The following is a 20164-nucleotide window of genomic DNA, read 5'->3' as shown; positions in this document are numbered from 1 at the left end:
GGACTCTTCACCTCCTTGCCTTAGACGCCTGACCCTTTGCTCCCTCAGCCCAGCCTGCACACGGCCCCTCACCTCACCCCTCCTCCCATCGTGGGTGTGTGGCCCCTTGTCCTCCAGGGTTAGATGCCCGATGTGTGGCCCTTGCCACTCTGGACATGTCACAGTCGCCATGTGTCGGTCCTGAAGCTGCATTTTTAATTTCTTTGTTCTCATCTTTTGTGTAGATTCTGTTGATCTATGTTTAATGTACTGACTCTTCTTGCCTTCTGCTATTGAGGTCTTCATACAGTTTTTGATTTCACTTTGTTTTTACCATCTGCTCTCCCCATTAGGGACGGAGTGGATGGAGGGGCTTGTGTGCACAAAAGGCCTGCCTTCCTGTGGCTGCCCTGCCACTCAGAGTCCTGGATCCTCCCAGGGTGGTGGGAACAGGGACAGATCTGCCATGTGGCTGTGACCCATGTAACAGGGTGTTGCCCTGGACTGCTCTCTGGTCTGGCCTTCAGTGGTGCCTTGCGCAAGGAGCTACCTCCTTCAGCCCAGCCCCAGGGGTGGCCCACACTGTCTAGGTGTCTTCCCATGAGAAGGGGCTGCTGTCCTCGTCTTGTGTTCTGTTCTCCATGTTCTGTGGTGGAGTCTCTGGTCAGAGCATGGATACAGAGCATGAACTCTGCCTGCTGTGGCCATGGCCCTGGTACATGGCAGATGGCGTGGGTCCATGTAGAGCCCTCTGCTCCCGAAGACCTAAATGACCAGCAGTCGTTCTCAGCTTGTGCCAGGGAAGTGCTGTGCTGTGTTGTCGCTGCTGCAGCTGCCCTTGAGCAGAACACAGAGGCCAGGTGTTGGCCAGTGCTGCCCTGCTTCCTGCATGTGGCTCCAACTCTGGGGTTGACGACAGCTCCTCAGGCCACCTCTGCAGCGCAGGGCCCTTCACTGAGCACTTGATTTCCAGCCTTGTGTGGTTTAATGTTTAGACTCTTTTTTTTTTAAACTCAGGCCCCTGCGCTTGCCAAGCAAGAGCTTATTCCACTGAGCCATCTCCCTGGCCCCAGTAGTCATTTTCTTTCTTTTGTTCTTCTTTTTTTTTTTTTTTTTCATTTTCTTAAAGATAGTTGTTTTAAGTACTTTGTACATTTATTGCAATGTCCATGTCATTTGTGGGTCTCTTTTTAGTTTTCTCTTTTATTTGTATTTTAATTTTTTTAAGTGTCCTTTGTAACTTTTGATCACATTCTTCAGTTAAACTGTGGGGCTTGAGTTGTGTGGTTTTCTCCATGAGCTGATGTTGGGCTGGGCTTCAGTTCATGACTAGAAGGTCTGCCTTGTCCTGGAGTATGGCTTGGTCCCATGGGAGTATCTGACTTCTGGGGTGTGGCCTTTCCCAGTTCTTGTGGGGGCTGCTGGGGCTCAGCACTCAGGCTCAGTCCCAGTACTTCCTCCTGCTCATGCACATCACAGATATGTCATTGCCCATAGCTTCTCCTGCCTCACAGCTCAGGACTTGCTGCACAGCAAGGAAGGAGATGTGTGTGCCATCCTCTGCCATGTTCCCAGCACACTTTGCAGCTAGACCCTGTGTGCTTCCGGGCTTCCCCTACACCCCTGGCATGCTGCCTGGGCCACTCCCATTCGCCCTGGCATGTTCTACGGCCACCCCACCAGCTCACCTGCAGGTATACCTGGTGGCTCCTTATCCCCCAGCATGTATTAAAGGTGAGTGCCCTAGTAATTACTGGAGAGTCCCCTGGAGTTAGTGGAATGTGGTGCTGCTTGGCATCCCCCAAGCTGCAAGGCCCATGCCTGTGCCTGCCCCCGGGACCAGAGCCCACACTGTGGTCTTAAAGTCTGTCTGTGGAGGCTGGTCCAGCGCAGGCTGTCAGCTCATTCATGTTTGCTCCTGGGCGTGGTTCTGAGATCAGCCTGCATCTGGGACCCCCTTAGATGACACTGGTCCTCACAGTAGGAACCTAGGACAGGCCCTGTCTGGGGTTTGGGTGAGGCAGGGCCCTGCTACTGATGCTTTATGCCTCCTTGTTCTGATCATGTGCACGGCACCCATTTGCAAGCCCAAGGGTTGCTCTTGCTGTGGAGTGAGGCCTGCGTGCGCTGGTCCCATTTCAGGTTCCATACAATTTGCTTCTTGAACCTAAGCTAAAAGTGGGATCTGCCTAGAGAGGAGGTGCTGGTGGGAAGGATGCGGTGCTCAGTAGAAGCTGCGCTGCCCGTGTCTGTGGGGTCCTTGTGGGGCAGAGGCTGCTGTATATGTGCCCTTTGCAGGCTCTGCTGGGGTTGCCCACTTTTTCCTCACCTGAGTCCTGTGAATGGGGGGGGCATGCTTCACATTGTGAGGGTCTGTGGCGCCATGGTGGGTTTCCTAACCTTTTACAGGGGAGCAGCAGGGACCCTTCAGCTCTGGAGCTCACCCTGGGTCTTGGTCTCTCAGAGCCCGGCCTGAGTGTGGCCTGTGCAGCCCCCCTGTCTGTTTCTACTCCCACCAGGCCTCAGTGGTCCAAGGACCTCTGAGGGAAGAGCCTGCATGGCTGTCTGTGGGTCCTGTACTCCTGGGCCTGGGTGGGTGGCAGGCCCGGAACCCCAACTTGCTGCTGCACACTGACCTGCTTGCATCTCCTGGTCCTGCAGGGTCCGCGAGGCCGCTATGACGAGCCTAATGGACCTGACATTGCTGCTGGCGCGGACACAGCCCTCACTGATCGAGGCCCGCATGTGAGTGTCACGAAGGCCGGCGAGGTGCTCAGCGGGGCCCCCTCCTTCCAGTCCATCCTGTCAGCCTTCCTTACCTCTACAGGCCTTGGCTGTGAATAGTCCTCCTTCCACTGTGTGCCCCTAGGGTGAGGCTAGCAGCCTTCCCCAGCCCAGCGCCGGACAGCCAGTTCAGGCACAAGAGCAGGGTGCTGCTGGGCTCAGGTCCATGCTGTGGCCACTCCTGATGAACAGCTTGCATCATTTGCTTAGTGATCTGGGGTTCCTTGCTGTGGGTCTCTGCCCCTCCTGTGCCACCTTGCCAAGGCCTTATGCCCCGCCATCAGCGGAGCTGCTTTGTGGAGGTACAGCTTCCTGTCCATGGTCACTTGACTGACCTGGCTGTCTTCATAGACTCTTTCTCAGCTCCAGCCCTTCCTTGTCCCAGCCTCTTTGTCTGCCACCTGCCTGTCACTGTTTTTATCACTCTTCTTCCCTGAGACCTGGTCAGTGTTAGTGTACTGTTGTATGGTCCCAGAAGGAGGCAGGGTAGGCAGGGCCCATCAGCTGAACTTGCAGGCTCCACTGCCCTGTCTGAGGTGCTGTGGTAGCTGCACATGGTAAGGGGCCCACGTGGCCTCGTGTGCCGTGGACTGACAGTACTGCCCTGGTTTGCAGCTGTGAGCAAGTCATGTGCTGCATGGCCCAGCAGGCAAGTGAGAAGATCGACCGGTTCCGTGCTCATGCTGCCCGTGTGTTCCTCATGCTTCTGTACTGCGACGGCACCCCTGTGCCCCATGTGCCCCACCGCAGGGAACTGGAAGCGCTGCTCCCCAGGTACTAAGGCACAGAGGCCTCCCCTGCCCCCGTCGCCTATGTGGGCCGTGAAGAACCTGCTCTCTTGCAGGTCCGACGTGGCCACTGTGAACTGGAACGCACCTTCCCAGGCCTTCCCACGCATCACCCAGCTCCTGGGGCTGCCCACCTACCGCTACCATGTGCTGCTGGGGCTGGCCGTGTCTGTGGGTGGCCTGACTGAGTCCACGGTGAGGAGGCCCCCAGCTGGGAAGGGGCAGGGGACAGTGCGGTGGCTTCTTCCTGGGGCCAGGGCTGGGCCTGTGAGGCCATAGTGAGTCTCTTCTGCTGGCCTGTGTGCTTTCTGTCTCGGGGAGCCCATCTTCCCTCTGCCTCTCTCTCATGTACTCTTGGCTCCTCGGCTGAGGTCAGGGAGGCCCAGTGACCTGGACTCCACACACAGATCTGGAGGACAGTGGCATAGCCAAAGCTGGCTTGAGTGAGCTGGCGTTCTGAGTGGCACTTGCTCAGTCTTTTTCAGTTCCCAGGCCCCACTGGCAGCTCTGCCATGAGTGTAGCTGACGTTTTGGGGGCTTTTGGGAGCTGCACATGGCGGAGCTGCCTGAAACAAGGTGTGCACATCTGCACCAAGTTGGCAGTGAAGTTTCTGTCATACTGTTAGCTGCCTGTCCTGCTGATAAGGAGCAGTCGGCCTCAGCTTATCCTCCAAGGAAGGTGAAGTGATCAAGGCAGGGGGCAGAGGGTGCAGTAATGTTCTCCTGTTGTCTGAGTGGCAACCCTGTGTGCCCTGGGGCCTCGCTGTTTCCTGCTCATGGGGTCCTCGCCACGTCCTCTGTTCTATGTGTCTCCACTTCCTGGGTAGGCTCAACATGTCCCCAAGTCCAGCTCAGCCCCCACCATGCTGGTGGGCAGGTCATGTGCTCTTCTTCCAGGACCGTGCTGCTCTGCTTGGGTCCAGTCTTGGTTCTGTGTCTGATCCCACATGGGGGCCTGAGTACATCTGGGTTCTGGGATTGAGCTGTGGATCTCGGTGCTGGTGCTGATAACACTAAGTGGCGCCAGCCATCGTGCTCAGGCACGAGCATGGTGCACTGGGCTTTGGCTGGGTGCCACTGTCCAAGGATCTATTCCAGTGTACACACCGTGGGCAGCCTGCTGTCACTCTGGACCTCACAGCCCCACGCCCCGTGCTCAGCAGACATGAACTTGCGGCCCCTTGGTGTTGCAGGTCAAGCACTCCACCCAGAGCCTTTTCAAGTATATGAAGGGGATTCAGCAGGACCCCCAGGCCCTGGGCAGCTTCAGTGATACCCTCCTGCAGGTCTTTGAGGACAACCTCCTGAATGACAGGTGAGTGGCACCTCCAGCAGGCTGACTGGGAGGCTTGGTGTGCGGGGCTATCACTGTCGGGTCTCTGGGGTCCAGGGAGCAGTGGCCTGTGTTCACCTGGGCAGCAGGACAGGGCTGAGCTCGTCTTGCACGCCATGAGCTGCTGGGCCGTGCCTGCTCTGACTTTTCCTCTCGCGCCTGCCCTTGGGCCGCCTTCGTACCCTGAGCCATGTGCCAGCACGTGCAGCTGGACGCTGGCTGTGGGAAGCGCAGCGCTCGTGAGAGCAGAAGCCACCGTGAGAACTGGCTGGCCTCAGCCCCTGGATTGGGGACACACCCCTCTCTGCAGGCCTGGAGGCATTTTTGGCCACCTTGTAGAGATCCTGTCCAAGCCTACCTGCCGTTCCTGCATCCCAGTGCACCCCAGGAGATGGAGTCTGATGTGCATTTTCTATCCACAGAGTGTCTGTGTCGCTGCTGAAGATGCTGGATCAGATGCTGTCCAATGGCTGCTTTGACATCTTCACCAGGGAGGAGAAGTAAGGCCTGCCCTGTTGGGTCTAGCCAAGTAGCCCACACTTTAAAGAAACAACATTTAGACCTGGGGTTCAGAACCCAGAACACCCTTCCAGGGTGCTCGGGCTCAGGGCTATGCACGGCAGCCTGGGTGGCTGCCCTTGGTGGGGCTGGGGCAGCTTGGGAGGTGAGGTCCTGCTGCCTGCAGCTGCTCCTGGAGCCTGAGCTGTGGGAAGGGCCTGGCCAGCTTTGTGGGCAGGACAGCAGGGGCCGGAGCAGCTTGTACCCACTGTGGACAGACAAGACTTGTGCCTCTATATGTCTGCATGCTGTGTGAGAGGAGGCTGCTCTGCGGTCCTGTGCCCTCAGGGTGCTGGGCTGGCTTGGTGAGCAAGTGACCCGTTGAGGCTGTTGTTCCCTTGCTGCTGTGAAGGCCTGCTGCCTTTTCCTGGGTGCAGACCTCCCAGCTCCCTTGTGGGTGTGATCATCCTGTGTCTGGGGCACCGAGGTCCCTGGGAAAAGTCTGACCTTTTCAATACTGCTTTTGACTCTTAGAGGACCCCAAGCTGGGTCTCAGGTTGACTTTCTCCCACTGTGAAGGTCTCTGCTTGCTGCCGTTTCCTTTCCAAGCTTTGTTCCCTGGCTGGGCAGTGGGTAGGCTTTCTTGTTCTCTGGAGGCTGCATTCCCTGGCCATGGGGAATCCTTGCTGTCCGGCTCACCAGGACTCAGCCCCTCCCCTCTCGCTCTGGCCAGAGCCTCGCCGCAGACCACCTTGGGGCACCTTGGCTGTATGTCCTCAGTGCGGCCCCTGCAGCCTTGGCCTCCTGAGTACTGCTAAGTTAACTGTGGCAGGCAGGAGGGCGGATCCCCAGCCTTGCTGGATGCCATGGGTAGCTTTTAAATCTTAACCTTGAAGTTACCCATTTTAACTAGTGCTAGCGCAGTGCTGTGGCTCTGCGCCTGCCTTGAGAGAACCGTGCTGGCAGCCACACTGAGTTATGCTGTCACTGTATATATGCTGTGTTTGGCCTGCTGAGCATTCCATTTAAGGGTACTTGTATTTTATTTATTTATTTAGTTTTTGGCAGTGCCAGGGATTGAACTCAGGCCCTTGTGCTTGCCAGGCAAGCACTTACTCTACTGACCTATTTCCCTGGCCCCTTGTATTTTGAAATAAGATTTAAGATGGTGAGGAAACTCCCTTGCTGTAATATATAGCTTTTTGAAAATTTCTTTTTATAGTTTGTCAATTTTTGCTTTATGACTTTTCAAGCTGAATTCTTGGCACTTACAAGGTCAAGAGTGACTCAGTAGCGAATGACCCTCTCCATTTCTAGAAGTGCACTTTTTTTTTTTTTTTTTTTTTTTCCGGTACTGGGGATTGAACTCAGGAGCCTGCACTTGCCAGGCAAATACTTATTCTACTGAGCTATCTCCCCAGCCCTAGAAGTGCTTTTTGCTTATATTCTTTGTCTTTTATTGCTTCTGGTGACTTGGAACTTAAACTTTTTTGACTTTCACTATTTCATGTACTGTATAGTAGTACCTCAATTCATAAACCCTTTTGCTCGCAAACAATTTGGTTTGCAAACAGAAGCATTTGGGAAAATTTTGGTTTTGTCTGCAAACCTGCATTGGGTGGCAGACATGACCAAGGCCACCTTTTCTATGTGAACGTGAAGGTGGCCGTCTTTTCCAGAATCATGGAAAGAATCCAGCTCTGCACCCAGGTACCAAGATTCATGAACTTGATTTATCATTCTGGTCGCAAGCTGAGTTGGATAAGAACCAGCTGAAACTCAGTGATTAGGGTCAATGCTGACATTATGGGAAAATCTGATTCAGTTCTCATGCAGTGTGGTTCCCAACTAGACCAGTGGAAAGAATTGGGTTCATGAACTAGGACACCACTTTATTTTGTTTTTTGCATATCTGCCATTAATAGTCTGTAGTTCTGTGAAAATTCAATCTGATTACCTTTATCTTTTAACTGGATCCTTTAATCTATTTCATTTGCTCTTGCTTTCATTTTTTTACTTTTTTGAGACAGGGCCTGGCTCTGTAGCTCAGGCTGGCCTTGGCTTTGCGATCAGCCTCCGTACCTGGCAGTGGAATCTGCCACAGAAGGACGTTTCCCGGCGTTGTATTCCCTCCCCTCCCCCATCTCTTGCCATCACTTCATTTTTCTCGTTTTGTTTTCTTCCTATCTTTTTGGAGGCCTTTGTGCTTTTTTCTGTTCTCTTAATGGTCGTCCTAGGAACCCAGATCTAGTTCCTAGTACTTGATCCTGCTTAGATGAAGGTGGAGCATGCCTGGCTTGCTTCTCTTGCTTCCTTCCATTCATGGTGAAGTTAGCACCACTTGGAATGCTCTCTGTCTTCAGCTTGCTCTTTCATTACTTCCTGCACTTCAGGCTCCTCCTCTTTTCTCCCTTCCCAGGGAATGCCCTGCAGTGCTCTTGTGGTTCATCCAAAGCATAGAATTGTAGATACTTCCCTGGCCCTGTGTGCTGTGCATCCCCTGCTCTCGCACTGGGTCCCACGGCAGCCTAGGTGCTCAGATCCCCAGTCCCAGTGCTATCTTCAGCTCTGCGTCTCCAGAGCTGTCTTCCTCTTACCTTATTACCCCTGCCTGCCAGCTGCTGACTCTCTCAAGACACTCAGAACCCCTGTGGAGCTCACCTGTAGCCCTTGGTTTTGGTGTGCACATGTGCACATCCTGTGCAGCCCCCAGCCCCCACCACATGCTGTGTGCATGTCTGGGATGTGTGTGCTGAGCTGTGTGTCTGTGTGAGGCAATGCCTGGGTGAGGATTGTCTCTCATGGTGCTTGGCAGCAACTCTTCAGGGAGGGCAGCCTGCCCCACCTCTCCTGACTGCACCTTCAGATGCTAGCTCTGAGCTGGGAGTGAACAGATCAGGCCTTGGTTCTACCAATCCTGAAATCCACACATCCAGAGCAGCTCCAGCCCAGGAAGTGTGCTCACCCGTAGAGCCTAGTGATGGTGGTGCCTACTGCTGCTGCTGCTGCTGCTGCTCCTGCTCCTGCATGAATCCTCACTGGCGTCTAGGGAAAAGGAGAGCTCTGGGGCTGGACTAGTGGTAGAGGGGCTGGGTGGCCACTGGCTCTTTTGGATACTATTGTGAGATGTGGCAGGGGAGAGAGTGGGAGACCAGGCTGCATTTTTCCTGCCTGCCCCTGGCCTCTGGAGACCGACAATGGGGTGTAGCCAGTATGGCAGGGCCACCACAGTGTGGTCAAGACACTGGCTGGGACTCTTCTTAGACAGACTCCCAGTGCTGGGCTTAGTGCATGCTAGTATGGATGAAGATGATAGTGGCCTAGGCCTTGAAGGTCCTGATGGGGGCATGCAGGGCCAGGGGCCAGAGTATGGGGAAACCAAGCATGTGCAAGAAGGGAGGCAGTGGATGGCTGTGCCCTCTTGTGGGCTCAGGACCAGGGTGACTGTAGCCCTTAGCAGCATGACAGTTGGAGGGAGCCAGATCAGGAGGGTCCCATGTGTGTGGCAGTGGGGACCTAGGGTCAAGGCTACCTCTGCCTACCACTTGGGCCAAGGATAGCCATGCTGACCTAGGCCAGCCCTGGAGTACTGCAGCCAGCTCCAGGCTCCTGGGGCAGGTGTGGCTGGACAGCCTGGGCAGGACTCGGGTGTCCTCCTGCTCCAACCAGGGCCTTTGTTGTCTCTGCTCAGAGCCATGACATTGTCAGCTTCTGTTGGGAGTCTGTCACTGGGGCACTGTGACTATACCAGAGCCAGCCTGCTTAGTGTCAGGGAAAATTGTGGACACACAGCATCTGTTCTCTGCGCATCTGCCCGGGAGTCAGGGAGCCTGTCTCTATCTCCTGCTCGGTGTGCCTGGGGGGCCCCTGGTCACTCTGCAGCGTGTGTCACCACTGTCATGTGCTCCATGGGAGGCTGTGCTCTAGAATACTGTGTTTTCCTTCCAGCCACCCGTTCTGTGTGAAGTTGCTTGCGCTCTGTAAAGAAGAGATTAAGAAGTCGAAAGACATCCAGAAACTTCGGTCCAGCATTGCAGTGTGAGTGTTGAGTGGCCTGGTGGGGACTCAGCAACTCTTCAGGGCAGCCATAGGTGGCACCAGTCTAGTGCTTTAAGTACCTGGGTTTCATGTCTGTTTACAATGGTCATAATGAGCTGAGGCCACTGGCCAAACACCTCAACTGCGTCATAGGTCCCCAAGGCTGGGGACAATTGCAGGTAGGGGAACCTCACAGGTGGGCAGGTGGTTGCTGGCCCTCTGAGGTGTCCTCACACCCTGAATCCTGTGCCATGCCCACTCAATCTCCATGTGCCTTGACCTTGCTGATGGTCTCGGGAGCCCTGGACACAGCCTGCTGGCCTCATGTCCCCTGGGTTGTCCTCTGCAGGCTCTGTGGGATGGTGCAGTTCTGTGGTGATGTGAGAAGGAAGGTGCTTCTGCAGCTGATGCTGCTCCTCTGCCATCCGTTCCCTGTGGTGAGTGTTGGTCCCCGTAGACAGAGGCCTCTAAAGATGGTGCACACAGCTGTGACTTGAAGCAAGTCATGAATGTTGGAGCAGGTGGGCTTGTCACAAACATGGATGGCAGCTGTGGGCTAGGAGGTGCTGTTGACATTGCATCTAGGACCCCAGAATAGCTCTAAAGGGCTTAGGGCTTGTCCCACTGAGGATGCTGCCCTGCACCCCACACTGCTAGGACCTCCCTTTTCCTTTGGCTAGGAGAATTCTACATGGCCCCAGGGTGACCTTTTCTAAGGGGAGAGTGACTCAAGATGCAGTGGCTCTCAGGGTGGGTGGCTGAACCTGCAGTCAGCCTTCCTGAGCCACAGGGAAGAGATTCCTTGGGGTGGGGGAAGCAGCTTGAAAAGCAGTGGCTCTTCCCACAGTGACACAACACTGAGGGTCCCATGAAACCCTCCTTTCCTGACCTGTCCCACCGTTATCTCCGTCCTACTAGCAGGCACTGAGCCCAGCACTGTGAGTCTACCTAAGAGAGATCCCAGCCAGTGTCTCTTCTGCTTGGGGCCTCAGATGAGCTCTGCCCTCCTAGAAGTTACCACAGGCCCTAGGGCTCCCTGACCATACTGTTTCTTCCCAATGACATGCTGTCTCTGCCCAGATCCGGAAGGCCACGGCAAGCCAGGTGTATGAGATGGTGCTCACCTACAGCGGTGTGCTGAGTGCTGATGTCCTGGATGAGGTCATGGCTGTGCTCAGCGACACAGCCTGGTAAGGGGGACCTGAGCAGCTGCACCCCTTCTGCTGAGTCTGTTGGATTCCCCAAATACTCTGAGGGAAAGGGGAACATCTCAACCCTAGCCAGCTCAGCTCTGCCCTTCACTGCCTCACCTGTGGACCAGCGGGGCTTGGTGGGGAGGGAATCCCCAGGTGTGGTTCCTTGGAAGGTGAGGGGCAGGCAGCCTGGATCATGAAGGCAGGTGTCCCTGTATTCCAAAACTGTCACATCTGGGCCCTGGTGACCATGCCTGACCCACAGTGATGTCGGTGTCGGAAGTCAGGGCAGCAGCTGATCTTGTCTGGTGACAGTGAGTTGGCCCTGAGTGGACGCAGCATGGAGGCAGGTACATGGCCTCCCCAGTGCTACCCCTCAGCCAGGCAGGGCAGTCAGCCTGTAGTGTAGCTCAAGGTGTCCTGGGATAAGGGCCTGGGAACAGCAGCAAAGTGACAGTGACTATCATACTGCCTCATGTGTGAGGCTGGGATGCAGACACCATACATGTGCACTGTAACCTGCGCACAGTATCCGTGTGCACACTTGAGCGCACACACGCATTCCCCTAGAGGCAGCAGTAGTGTGCTTGTCTTGGCAACAGGAGCCAAGTGCAGGGTCAGGCGTGTGGGTACTGAGCCCTGTTGTGCCCTGCCCTGCCGCCCTGACACAAGTGCAGTGTGCTGGCCCAGTATGGTGGGTGGACGAGGTGGCAGTGGTGTGGAGCTGGTGAGGGTGCACAGTGTGTTCCCTTATTTGGCCGGGTCCTGACGACAGGTTCCAGGAGGGCTGCTGCCTAGTCCTCAGGAGCCCCGCTCGCCACCTCTGCCATCTGGGCAGCTAAGCCACCACACGAGTTAGCAGTTGTTTCCAGTTTTTTTAAAACATTGAGTCAAGACAGAGACAAGTGACTGGACACATTAATTTAGCTTGTTTTTGTTTTAAGTTTCAAAGACCTTTAACAACTATCACCAAAAAACCTTGCTCAGTGTTTTACCACAGCTTTGCTAAACTTTTGCTTTTAATGAAACAATAAATGAATTCAACTACAACTTGAAAAGAGCCCTTGTGATGGGTAGTGCCAGCCCCTCTGGTCCTGTCCAGGGCTCACCTCGCACCCATTTCTGGGTGGAATGTCTTCCAAGCTGCCCCTCATGGAGGCCCACGAGCTGTGCAGCTGCATACACAGGACCATGGCTCACAGCTTCCTTCTCCTGTGCAGGGATGCCGAGCTCGCAGTTGTCAGAGGGCAGCGGAATCGCTTGTGTGACCTCCTCGGTGTGCCCACACCCCAGCTGGTCCCTAAGGTAATATCCATGCCTCTCCTGCCCCCTGAGTATCACAGGCCGTTCATCTTCCACTCACCATGGTGGCAGTGTCTTTAGACACAGTGTCTTAGTTCCTTTCTTGTCACTAAGACATTGTACCTAATACTACAAATCGAAGGAGGAGGGGTGTTTTGGCTCATAGTTTGTAGAGGTCTCAGTTCATAGTAGGCTTCATAGTAGGCTGGCCCCAAGGCAGAGGAAAACCAGCTCATGGCAGGCAGGACAGCAGGAAGCAGCAAGGGATGGAGGGAGGAGGGAAACACTCTTCCAGGCCATGCCCGAGTGACTCATCTCCTCCCACTCCGCTTCACCTTTCCATGTCACAGTCAGCTGTAAGCTCATTGGTAGACTAATCCAGTGAAGAGTATCTATGATCTGGTCACCTTCCATAAGCTTATGAGCACATAAGGCTGGGGGGGGGGAATCTAGACATAAACCATTACACAGTGTGCTCTCTCAGGGCATAGCCCACACCTGCCTGGTTCCTGTGGCCTGAGACTGTCCCTCGTGCCATGGTGTGGGTAAGACTGTGGGTGAGACTCTTTGCCCAACCCAGCACAGACCTCACGCTGCAGCAGCAGCAGCAGCAGCAGGTGTCCCTTCCTACAGAATCTCTTGCCCATTTCCCCCATTGGGCACCTACTGTACCGGTCGAATGGGGGGCACATCCTCCCAATCTGTAGCGCTCCCTAAGCCCCACAGCTGCCATTTCTTACAGCCTGTGTCTCTGTTGCCTTGGTGTTCCACGCAGTGTCCTCCCTCCTTTCTGTCAGTGGGGTTCTCGGTGCCAGTGACACATGGCTCTGTCCTCTCGTTCGTGCTGTCAGAGCTCCTGCACACACTTCTGGGCATCTGCATCTGCCTGCTGGGTACCACAGAAGCTGCTTCTCCAGGCACGCATCCATCCTGTACAGAGAACGCTGACTCGAGTTCCCCTGTGGTTTTGCTATATCTTTTTTTGGTTTTTTTGCTGTTTCTTTTAGGGAGGTTCTATAGGCAGGGGATGCTGTTTCCTGCTTAAAGCTTTGGTTTTCCTTTCCCTTGGTTTCCCCTGAGGGCTAAGCCCTGCTAAGTGCCTCCTTATGCCTGCGGATCATTTTGCAGCCCTGCTGGACATCTTTTTTCACTTGTTTTAGCAAGTTTTCACATTAAAGGTAGGAAAATAAATTATCTGCCGAGAAGGCGTGGGCCAGGTGAGCGGAGGGGTCATGGCCCCTTTGTGCCTGGATCTTGTTCACCTATGCTGAGTGCTATTGAGCCTGGTTTGCAGCTAATTTGCCACTTAATCCACCCCCATTTGGCATTTCTCTTCTGCTGTGCTAGGCTATTCGCCTCCTGCCTGTCCCCTTGTATCTGAGTCTCACGTAGCCCACACTCCCTCTGTGCTGTGTTAGAAGGGTCACCAGGCAGGTGCAATCTCCTCTCCAGCCTCGGAGCCAGCTCACCTCGATCGCTCCTTTGGGGCTAGGTCCTATATGCTTACTTACCAGGTGTTCTTGACCACAGGTGCTGCCAGCTCCTCTCAGCCTCCCTACTTGCTTGGTGCAGCAACACCGCAGGGACACGGCTGAGGCCTAGGTGGTGGGAGCCACACTGACTGCCCAACCTGCTGTCTGTCCCACAGCCTGGAGCCCCCTGAAGCTGGTCCAGTATTGAGCTGTTGTGCCTGCCGAGCAGGAACATCCCGATCTGATGCTGCTGACTGGCCTGGTTCTGGGTGCTGATGTCCACAGAGGGCCACGCCTCTTCTTCACACGCACATGTCTGCTGTTGCCTCACACAAATGTGCTTCCCATAAACCATATTTCAAACAGCTTGCTGTGTCTGTGGACCCATGAGGGGCCTGACTGAGGGGACTTGTGACCATGGTGGGGCTGGAGGCCTCTGCAGACTAAAAAGTTGTCATAGCCTCAGGCTGACAGTATAGGAGCAGCCAGCCTCCCTGACGGGCCATGGTGCAGGTAGTAGGGCAGCCCCTAGTGCCCAGTGGTAGAGCTTGGAGGGACGGCTGAGGCCTCAGTCCAGGCCTGGCTGCTCCCCCCAGTGTGCCAGCCTGTCCCTCAGGTGGGGTGGGCTCCATAATGCCTTGTGCTTCCTGGAACTGGGAGGGAAGCAGGTAAGTGGGATACACACATCATGGAAAGCAGGGCCTGGGTTCTGAGGATGCCTGTTCAGCCCCAAGTCTAAGGCCCAGGTTTCACTTCCACACAACAGCTGATGGTTTAAGTGGCCCGTGGCTGGATCTGACAGGAGCCATCAAAGAATTTGGGCCTTGACAGCAGGGGCTGAGAGCAGGGTCCTTACAGCTAGGAGCAGTGATACATAGAACAGGAACCTTGCTGAAGCACACACTGAACAGCAGGATGCTGATGCCTTACTCAAGCTCTGGGGTATAGCAGTGGTCTGGAGGGACTGTTCCTGCAGGCTTAACAGCACAGGATTTTGAAATGTTGAAGGGCAGAAATTGTCATTTTTTTTAAAAGATAAGGGTAATGAGGGCTGGACAGCCAGTTGGACAGGCAGAGGTCAGCAGAACTGGGGAGGACAGTGGGGCTCCACATGTCCATGTACTCTGGGCCCATGGGACGTGAGGTGCATGCCAGGTGTCAGCAGCAAAGGGCTGGACTGGAGAGGCTGACAGTGGGGAGCAGGAGCTGTGTGGGGTTTCTAAGGAATCATACCAGTCAGCTAGCAGAGTAGCCCTCCTGACACACTGCCATGTTCTTGGTCTCGGCACTTGTGGATTAAAGGCAGAGTTGTGTTCAGCAGCATCCTGGCTGCCTGCTCTGACGTGATACTAGAGGCATCTCCAGATGTGACCAACATCTCCTGGGACACTACTCCCAGCTGAGAACCCTGCTCTTGTGGGAAGGCACTGGGCAGGCAGATGGGATGTGTGGAATGGACTCGGAAGGAGGGGTGCACAGTGCAGGAGCTGGAGTGTGACCACCTAAACAAAGCATAGAGAGTCCATAACATGGAGAGCAGCAGCAGGAAGCACTTCATCCCGAGAAGTCATGATGTGGCTCTCTGTCCTGTGTGCTGTGTGAGGCTGTGGCTATGCTGTGGGTGCCATAAGGAGAGCTCTGCAGTATGGAGGAGTCAGAAGCAACCCCCTACTAAAGGACGGCAAGGAAAAGTAGCAGACGCTGCAGAAATAGACCTGAGAAATAAGAATACTGAGCCGCTGAGTCTTGAGTGGACGAGGCTTCCAGTTGAGCAGCTGCTCCTTAGGCGTGCTCACAGGCGCACACCTGGAGCCATGGTGTGGATGCTGGGGAGCTGCTGCCCAGAGAAGCAGCCCAGGCCCTGCCCTCGATGGGTGCAGCAAGAAGGGCTGCGGAGGACAGGAAGGTGATGGGCTCCCAGGGTGCCGCTGCCACACTGAGACCTAGCAGCCACCTAGCACATACCACAGTAGCCGGACTGTTGGGTGTACAACAAGGAGGATATGTTAATGAGAAACTTGGCCAGTGGACCTGCCTAGAATATAGAACCCAAACTCTGATACCACAAACTCGTTAGAACAAATGGCTTATAAAGTTTTGTTGCTGATTATAAAATACTCAAGCATGAGTAAGATCCAGGAGTCACGTCTGAGGGCATCCCAAGGTGTGCTGGGGACAGAGCCCTGGGGCTGCTCCTGCATGTGGTGGTCTGAAAAGGCTCAGTCATGTATCCATGGAGCTCAGCTGAAGTGAAGAAAGTCCTGGCCCTCACGCAGTTGCAGTGACCGCAGGTTGTCCTCAAACTCGCCCCCTGTGAGGTCCTACAGGGAAGTAGCAAGTCTGGCTTGACCTGGCTCCTGCACTGTGGTAACCTGCAGAACCTCCAGTGGGGCTGGGGTGTGGGGTCCACCTGTGCCCACTGCCCGGGCTCTGCTGCAGGAGCACAGCAGGGGGCGGGGGACAGCATTGGGATGCAGCCCTGTGAGTCTCTACAGGAAGTGCCAACCCCATACTTCTGATTAACAGGCTGTGGTTACCTGGCCTGCCCCACCTCTGCAGGGTTGGCAGTGGCTGTCTCCAGGACCCCATGCTACAGCGGGGCAAGGAGTGTGACCTTGGGCCACCAAACATCCACCCAGGGGTACTTGGATCCTATAATAGGATGGGCCCCACAGGACCCCCTCACCCCTGCTTGGGCAGTGAGCCTGTTGGTAGCCCCACAACACAGCTTCTGGAGGCTCTACCATAAGAGCAGGTCATGGTTGTTGTGTGTGCTGAGGACCTGGATGATGCTCTGGGAGGAGTGGCAGGGTCCTAACAGTGCTGGGTCTGGCACTCACAAGCTTCTGTGAGCCATGGTCCAAGAGCCTGCTTAAAGAGACCACTTAAAACAAGGGTTGCACGACCACATCCCTGTGCCTGTGGTCCTGTCCCAGGCCTCAGCACCACTATGTGGCTAGGGTGGCCACCAGTGCCTGGACAATGTTTAGAGACTCACCAGCTTCACGCAGATGACAAAGGGTGGCTGGGCAGCACGGAAGTGCAGGATGGGAATCCGTGGCTTGGGCCTTTCCTGAAGGGGACAGCATTGGTCACACAGGCTTCCTCTAGAGAGGCCCGCCCCACCCCACAACTTAGTCTGGCTCATGGAGCTGGGAAATAGTTCTTTCCTGAGGACAGGAGCCTGGACTCTCCTGGAAGCAGCCTTGCTCTGGCCCCTCCTTAGCCTGCATACCTGGGCATCCTCATGGCAGTAGAAGCCTTTCTTGATCTTGTTCTCATCAATATCGCAGAAGGCGACCACCTGGGGGGCAGGGCACAGATTGGGTCAGAAGGTCTAAACAGGCTGCAGGACTGGGTGGGGCCAGTGGGGGCTCAGACGGCAACACCTGCCTTGCGTTGGCTGGCAGTAGTCAGGCTGCGGTACAGCCTGCGGCCCTGCTTGCCGGCGTTCCAGATGGTAAAGGCTGCCCAGTGAGGCAGAGCCTGTTCCTCCAGGAAGCGGACGCGGTGGGTCCAGATGGTTGTCCTGCAGTGGGGAGAAGGTACTGTTGGTGCCCAGGTACTATGGGCTCCACAGCCTCACCACAGGCCTGATGCCACATCCTCAGCCTGCTTCTGGGGGGGCCCTAACCAAAAACCCTACTCCCTGGACCCCAGTGCCCTGGGGGGGGGGTGTCCTCACTGCAGTGCGGTCAGTGCACAGGAAGGGTTGGTCGCTGGCTCCGAGTCTGCAAGCAGAGGGCAGTGAGGGGTCTGCGAGGGAGGCGTCAAGGTCATGGCTGCAGCACAGATCTTGAGATCCCCGTAGACCCAAAGGAGTGGGCTGTGGCAGATGCACCCTCAGGACAGGACAGTGCCCTCAGCATCCTGAGCTGGACCCTTGAGTCTGTCCTTAGCCTGTCTCACTCAGGTTCCCAGCGCCCTGCCCAAGGTAGTGTCTTCACATCCCTGGGGTGAGAAGGAGGGCCTGGACATAACTGCCTGGCAGTTTTCGGTGCCCAGCTTAGGACAGGTGTGACCTGCCTGGCATTTCCTGTTCCTGTCCCTTTGCACTTCAGTAGTTGTAGCAGATGGGTAATCTGGGAGGGGGATCCCTAGGTGCCAATCCCTCTGGAGCCAACTAACTAGCACCTCTTTCCCAGGAGACAGAGCACTACTCAGACCACATAGAGCAGCCCAGGGCATAGCCCTGAGGGACCAGAAAGTGTTCCCCAAAGGGACAGCCTCACCACTTCTGTTGTGAGCAGCATGGGCCCCCATTTGCACAGCTTTGGACCTGCCAGGTATGTCCCCACTGCCCTTCCAGAGAGGACCCAGGCTGTGGCAGAAGCAGAACATGCTGTCTAGGGGTTGTGGTCAGCACAGGAGCTTCAGGCTCCAGGCCCAGCCCTGACAGCTTGAGGACACATGCAGCGTGTGCACACACACACGCACATACACACATCCCAGCTGAACACTGGCAGTGGACACGAGGACCTGGACTGGCTGGCATCACATCCCCACTGGGGCCGAGATCCGGTCCCGGGACAGCCCATATGGGGTTGGGACAGGGTCCATAGAGTCCTCAAAGCTGTCTGGAGGCCACCTGTCTTTAGCTGTCCTGTGTGCAAGGATAGCTCCAGAACTGTAGGCCTTCCCTCAGGGTGACGCGTGGGGTCAAATCCTGACCTGCCTCACTGGTGATGAACCCAGGATATTTGTGGGGCAGCAGGCTGTTTGGACCCCTAAAAGCTCCAGTACTGTGTTTTTCTTAAATAAAACTTAAGTGTTCAGATGTGATAAACAAGTAGGTCTTGGTGAAGCCTGGGCACTAAAAGGCTTGCCATCCCTGTTCATCCCTCCACAGACACAACTCAGCAGGACAGTGGCTCTGAATGTGAGTGGAAAGAATAGACACTACCGCCTGGGTATGGGCGGGGGAAGGCTGCTGTCCAGACCAGATGGCCCAAGATGCCCTCTGTTGCCTCACTCTTAAGTCGTTTCTGGCATGAAGATGCTGTAGATTGGGTAGACCTAATCTAGAAACAGCTGTGGTGATCACATCTATACTTGGACAGAACAAGTCTCTCTTGCACTGAGAGGCCACCTGGCTGGGCTTAGGGCCGGGATGGCGCCAGGCGTTGGGCGTCCTTCATATTTCTGCATGTCTCAAGTGTCATACAGTGTGCTGAATGACAGGAGAGCAGACCACTCTTCACAGAAAAGGGAGAGTTGTGTCTGGAGCAGAGGGCTTCTGTCAGCACCTGGGAGAGCTCATGGCTTCCCAAGCCTGTGGCTGTAATTATAGTTCATCACCTGTGCTGTGCAGTACCCTATTCATAATGCAAAGACCTTAATCCAGCCCAGAAACTCACATTAGCTCACCTATTTTGGGTTGTGGGTGGCAAAGCCTTATGCTGCAGAAATAGAAACTGAGTGGGGTTCTGCAGAGGCCACTTCCTGTGGTGGGCATGGGCAAGTGTGGGCCTGAGCCTGGTGCCTCCAGGTGGCCTGCAGAGGTGCTAGATGCCATCAACCACTGGGTGGACCCATTGACAGTGGGGAGGCCACTTAACATTTGCTGGGTGGTGGCAGAAGGGCTGGGGGCATAAATCAGTTGGCCAGAGGACTGACCATCCCAGGCATTTTATCACCCATACTACCAGCTCATCTAGGGCTAGAAAAGCAGTCCTCAGATATATCAGCATTTTAATTAAGGGGTAAGTTACATGTGGATGAAGGTGTGGGTCTACAGTGCCCCTCAGGAGTTCTGTGCAATATACACTGTGTCCTCACGTGCCAAGGCTAAGAGCCTGGGTTGGGGAGGTAGCTTGGTGGTCTAAGCGCCTGCCTGGCAAATTCAAGGACCCAGGTTTGAGCCCCAGTATCACGCTGGGCCAGCCCCAGGTTCCTGGGAGAACCATGCCCCCCACTGAAACCGGGTGTGGTAGCGTATGCCTGTAATTGCAGCATTGGGGAGGCTAAGACAGGAGGATCACTATGAGTCTGAGCTGCATAGTGAGATTTTGGACCAAATAAAAGATTTTTTTTTTAAATACTAAGAGCCTGGCCCAGTGTGTTCTCCAGCTCTGGTCCTGCACTGAGTGCACAGGGTTGCCCTGCATTTTGTAGTGGCAGCGGCAGCAGCAACCACATTTCATTCATATCCACCATGTCTTGGCGGTCAGCCTTTGTCACAGCAGAACTATCCACTAACCCAAGATGCAGGTCTGGGCATGTGCATGTGTGTGCACATGTGTGTATGCATATGTGTGTGCACATGCGTGTGTGGCACACAGTGAACCCAGGATCCTGCCCACAGCTGAGTGAGCACTGAGCTGAACCAAACCTGGCCCTGCTTCCTCATAGGGAGAGGCTGAGAAATGATGCGCTGGAGTGGGCTGCTGGTCATGAGGTCAACATTGATTTGATAATAAAAACAAGCCAGGCAGCCCCCAAAGAGGCATCTTCATCTGTGACCATGTCCTACCTCATCATGAGGTCCCCCCAGCTGTGGTGTGCTGAGGTTTCCGTGTGCACTGCTCTGACCCTAATGACAGGTGTGTCCATGTGCTCCACCACCACATTCTGCTCTGCGAACTGACACATCCATCCAAGTATTTCACAGGACTGTCTTTATTGCTGCATTTAGAAGGTCCGTATACAGTACATTCTCATACTAGCCTTTTGCTAAGTTTATGGAGCATCCTTTCCCACTCTGTGGCTTGTCTGTTTTCCTAATTTCCTGCTTAATGTTTAAAAGCAAAGTCTCACTATGTCGCCCTAGCTGGCCCC

At 55.0% G+C, this 20164-nt stretch overlaps 2 protein-coding genes across 3 annotated transcripts in view; one reads left to right on the top strand and one right to left on the bottom strand.

Annotated features, from left to right (window-relative positions):
• Positions 1 to 13754, top strand: part of Tbcd (tubulin folding cofactor D) — a 163195-nt gene extending 149441 nt beyond the window's left edge. The window contains exons 30-40 of one of the 2 annotated variants that reach the window (XR_002817683.1): positions 2641 to 2724; positions 3379 to 3537; positions 3608 to 3746; positions 4745 to 4866; positions 5307 to 5384; positions 9331 to 9420; positions 9770 to 9857; positions 10501 to 10610; positions 11834 to 11918; positions 12923 to 13093; positions 13564 to 13754. Coding sequence is in view for 1 of the 2 variants with exons in the window: in XM_023699333.1 (XP_023555101.1) it covers positions 2641 to 2724; positions 3379 to 3537; positions 3608 to 3746; positions 4745 to 4866; positions 5307 to 5384; positions 9331 to 9420; positions 9770 to 9857; positions 10501 to 10610; positions 11834 to 11918; positions 13564 to 13578 (970 nt within the window). In the remaining variant the exon portion in view is untranslated. The remainder of the gene's footprint in view (positions 1 to 2640; positions 2725 to 3378; positions 3538 to 3607; positions 3747 to 4744; positions 4867 to 5306; positions 5385 to 9330; positions 9421 to 9769; positions 9858 to 10500; positions 10611 to 11833; positions 11919 to 12922; positions 13094 to 13563) is intronic. The other variant, XM_023699333.1, reaches the window with a different exon arrangement.
• Positions 13755 to 13854: 100 nt separating this feature from the next.
• B3gntl1 (UDP-GlcNAc:betaGal beta-1,3-N-acetylglucosaminyltransferase like 1) overlaps positions 13855 to 20164 on the bottom strand; it is a 147278-nt gene continuing 140968 nt past the window's right edge. The window contains exons 9-12 of the mRNA XM_004639446.2: positions 16781 to 16916; positions 16623 to 16691; positions 16386 to 16460; positions 13855 to 15708 (exon numbers count right to left, since the gene is read on the bottom strand). Coding sequence (XP_004639503.1) covers positions 15628 to 15708; positions 16386 to 16460; positions 16623 to 16691; positions 16781 to 16916 — 361 coding nt within the window. The 3' untranslated portion in view covers positions 13855 to 15627. The remainder of the gene's footprint in view (positions 15709 to 16385; positions 16461 to 16622; positions 16692 to 16780; positions 16917 to 20164) is intronic.

The sequence above is a fragment of the Octodon degus genome, unplaced genomic scaffold (assembly GCF_000260255.1).
Source record: "Octodon degus isolate 3935 unplaced genomic scaffold, OctDeg1.0 scaffold00112, whole genome shotgun sequence".
In the NCBI taxonomy this organism is placed as follows: Eukaryota; Metazoa; Chordata; class Mammalia; order Rodentia; family Octodontidae; genus Octodon; species Octodon degus.
This window is presented reverse-complemented; position numbering and strand designations above follow the sequence as displayed.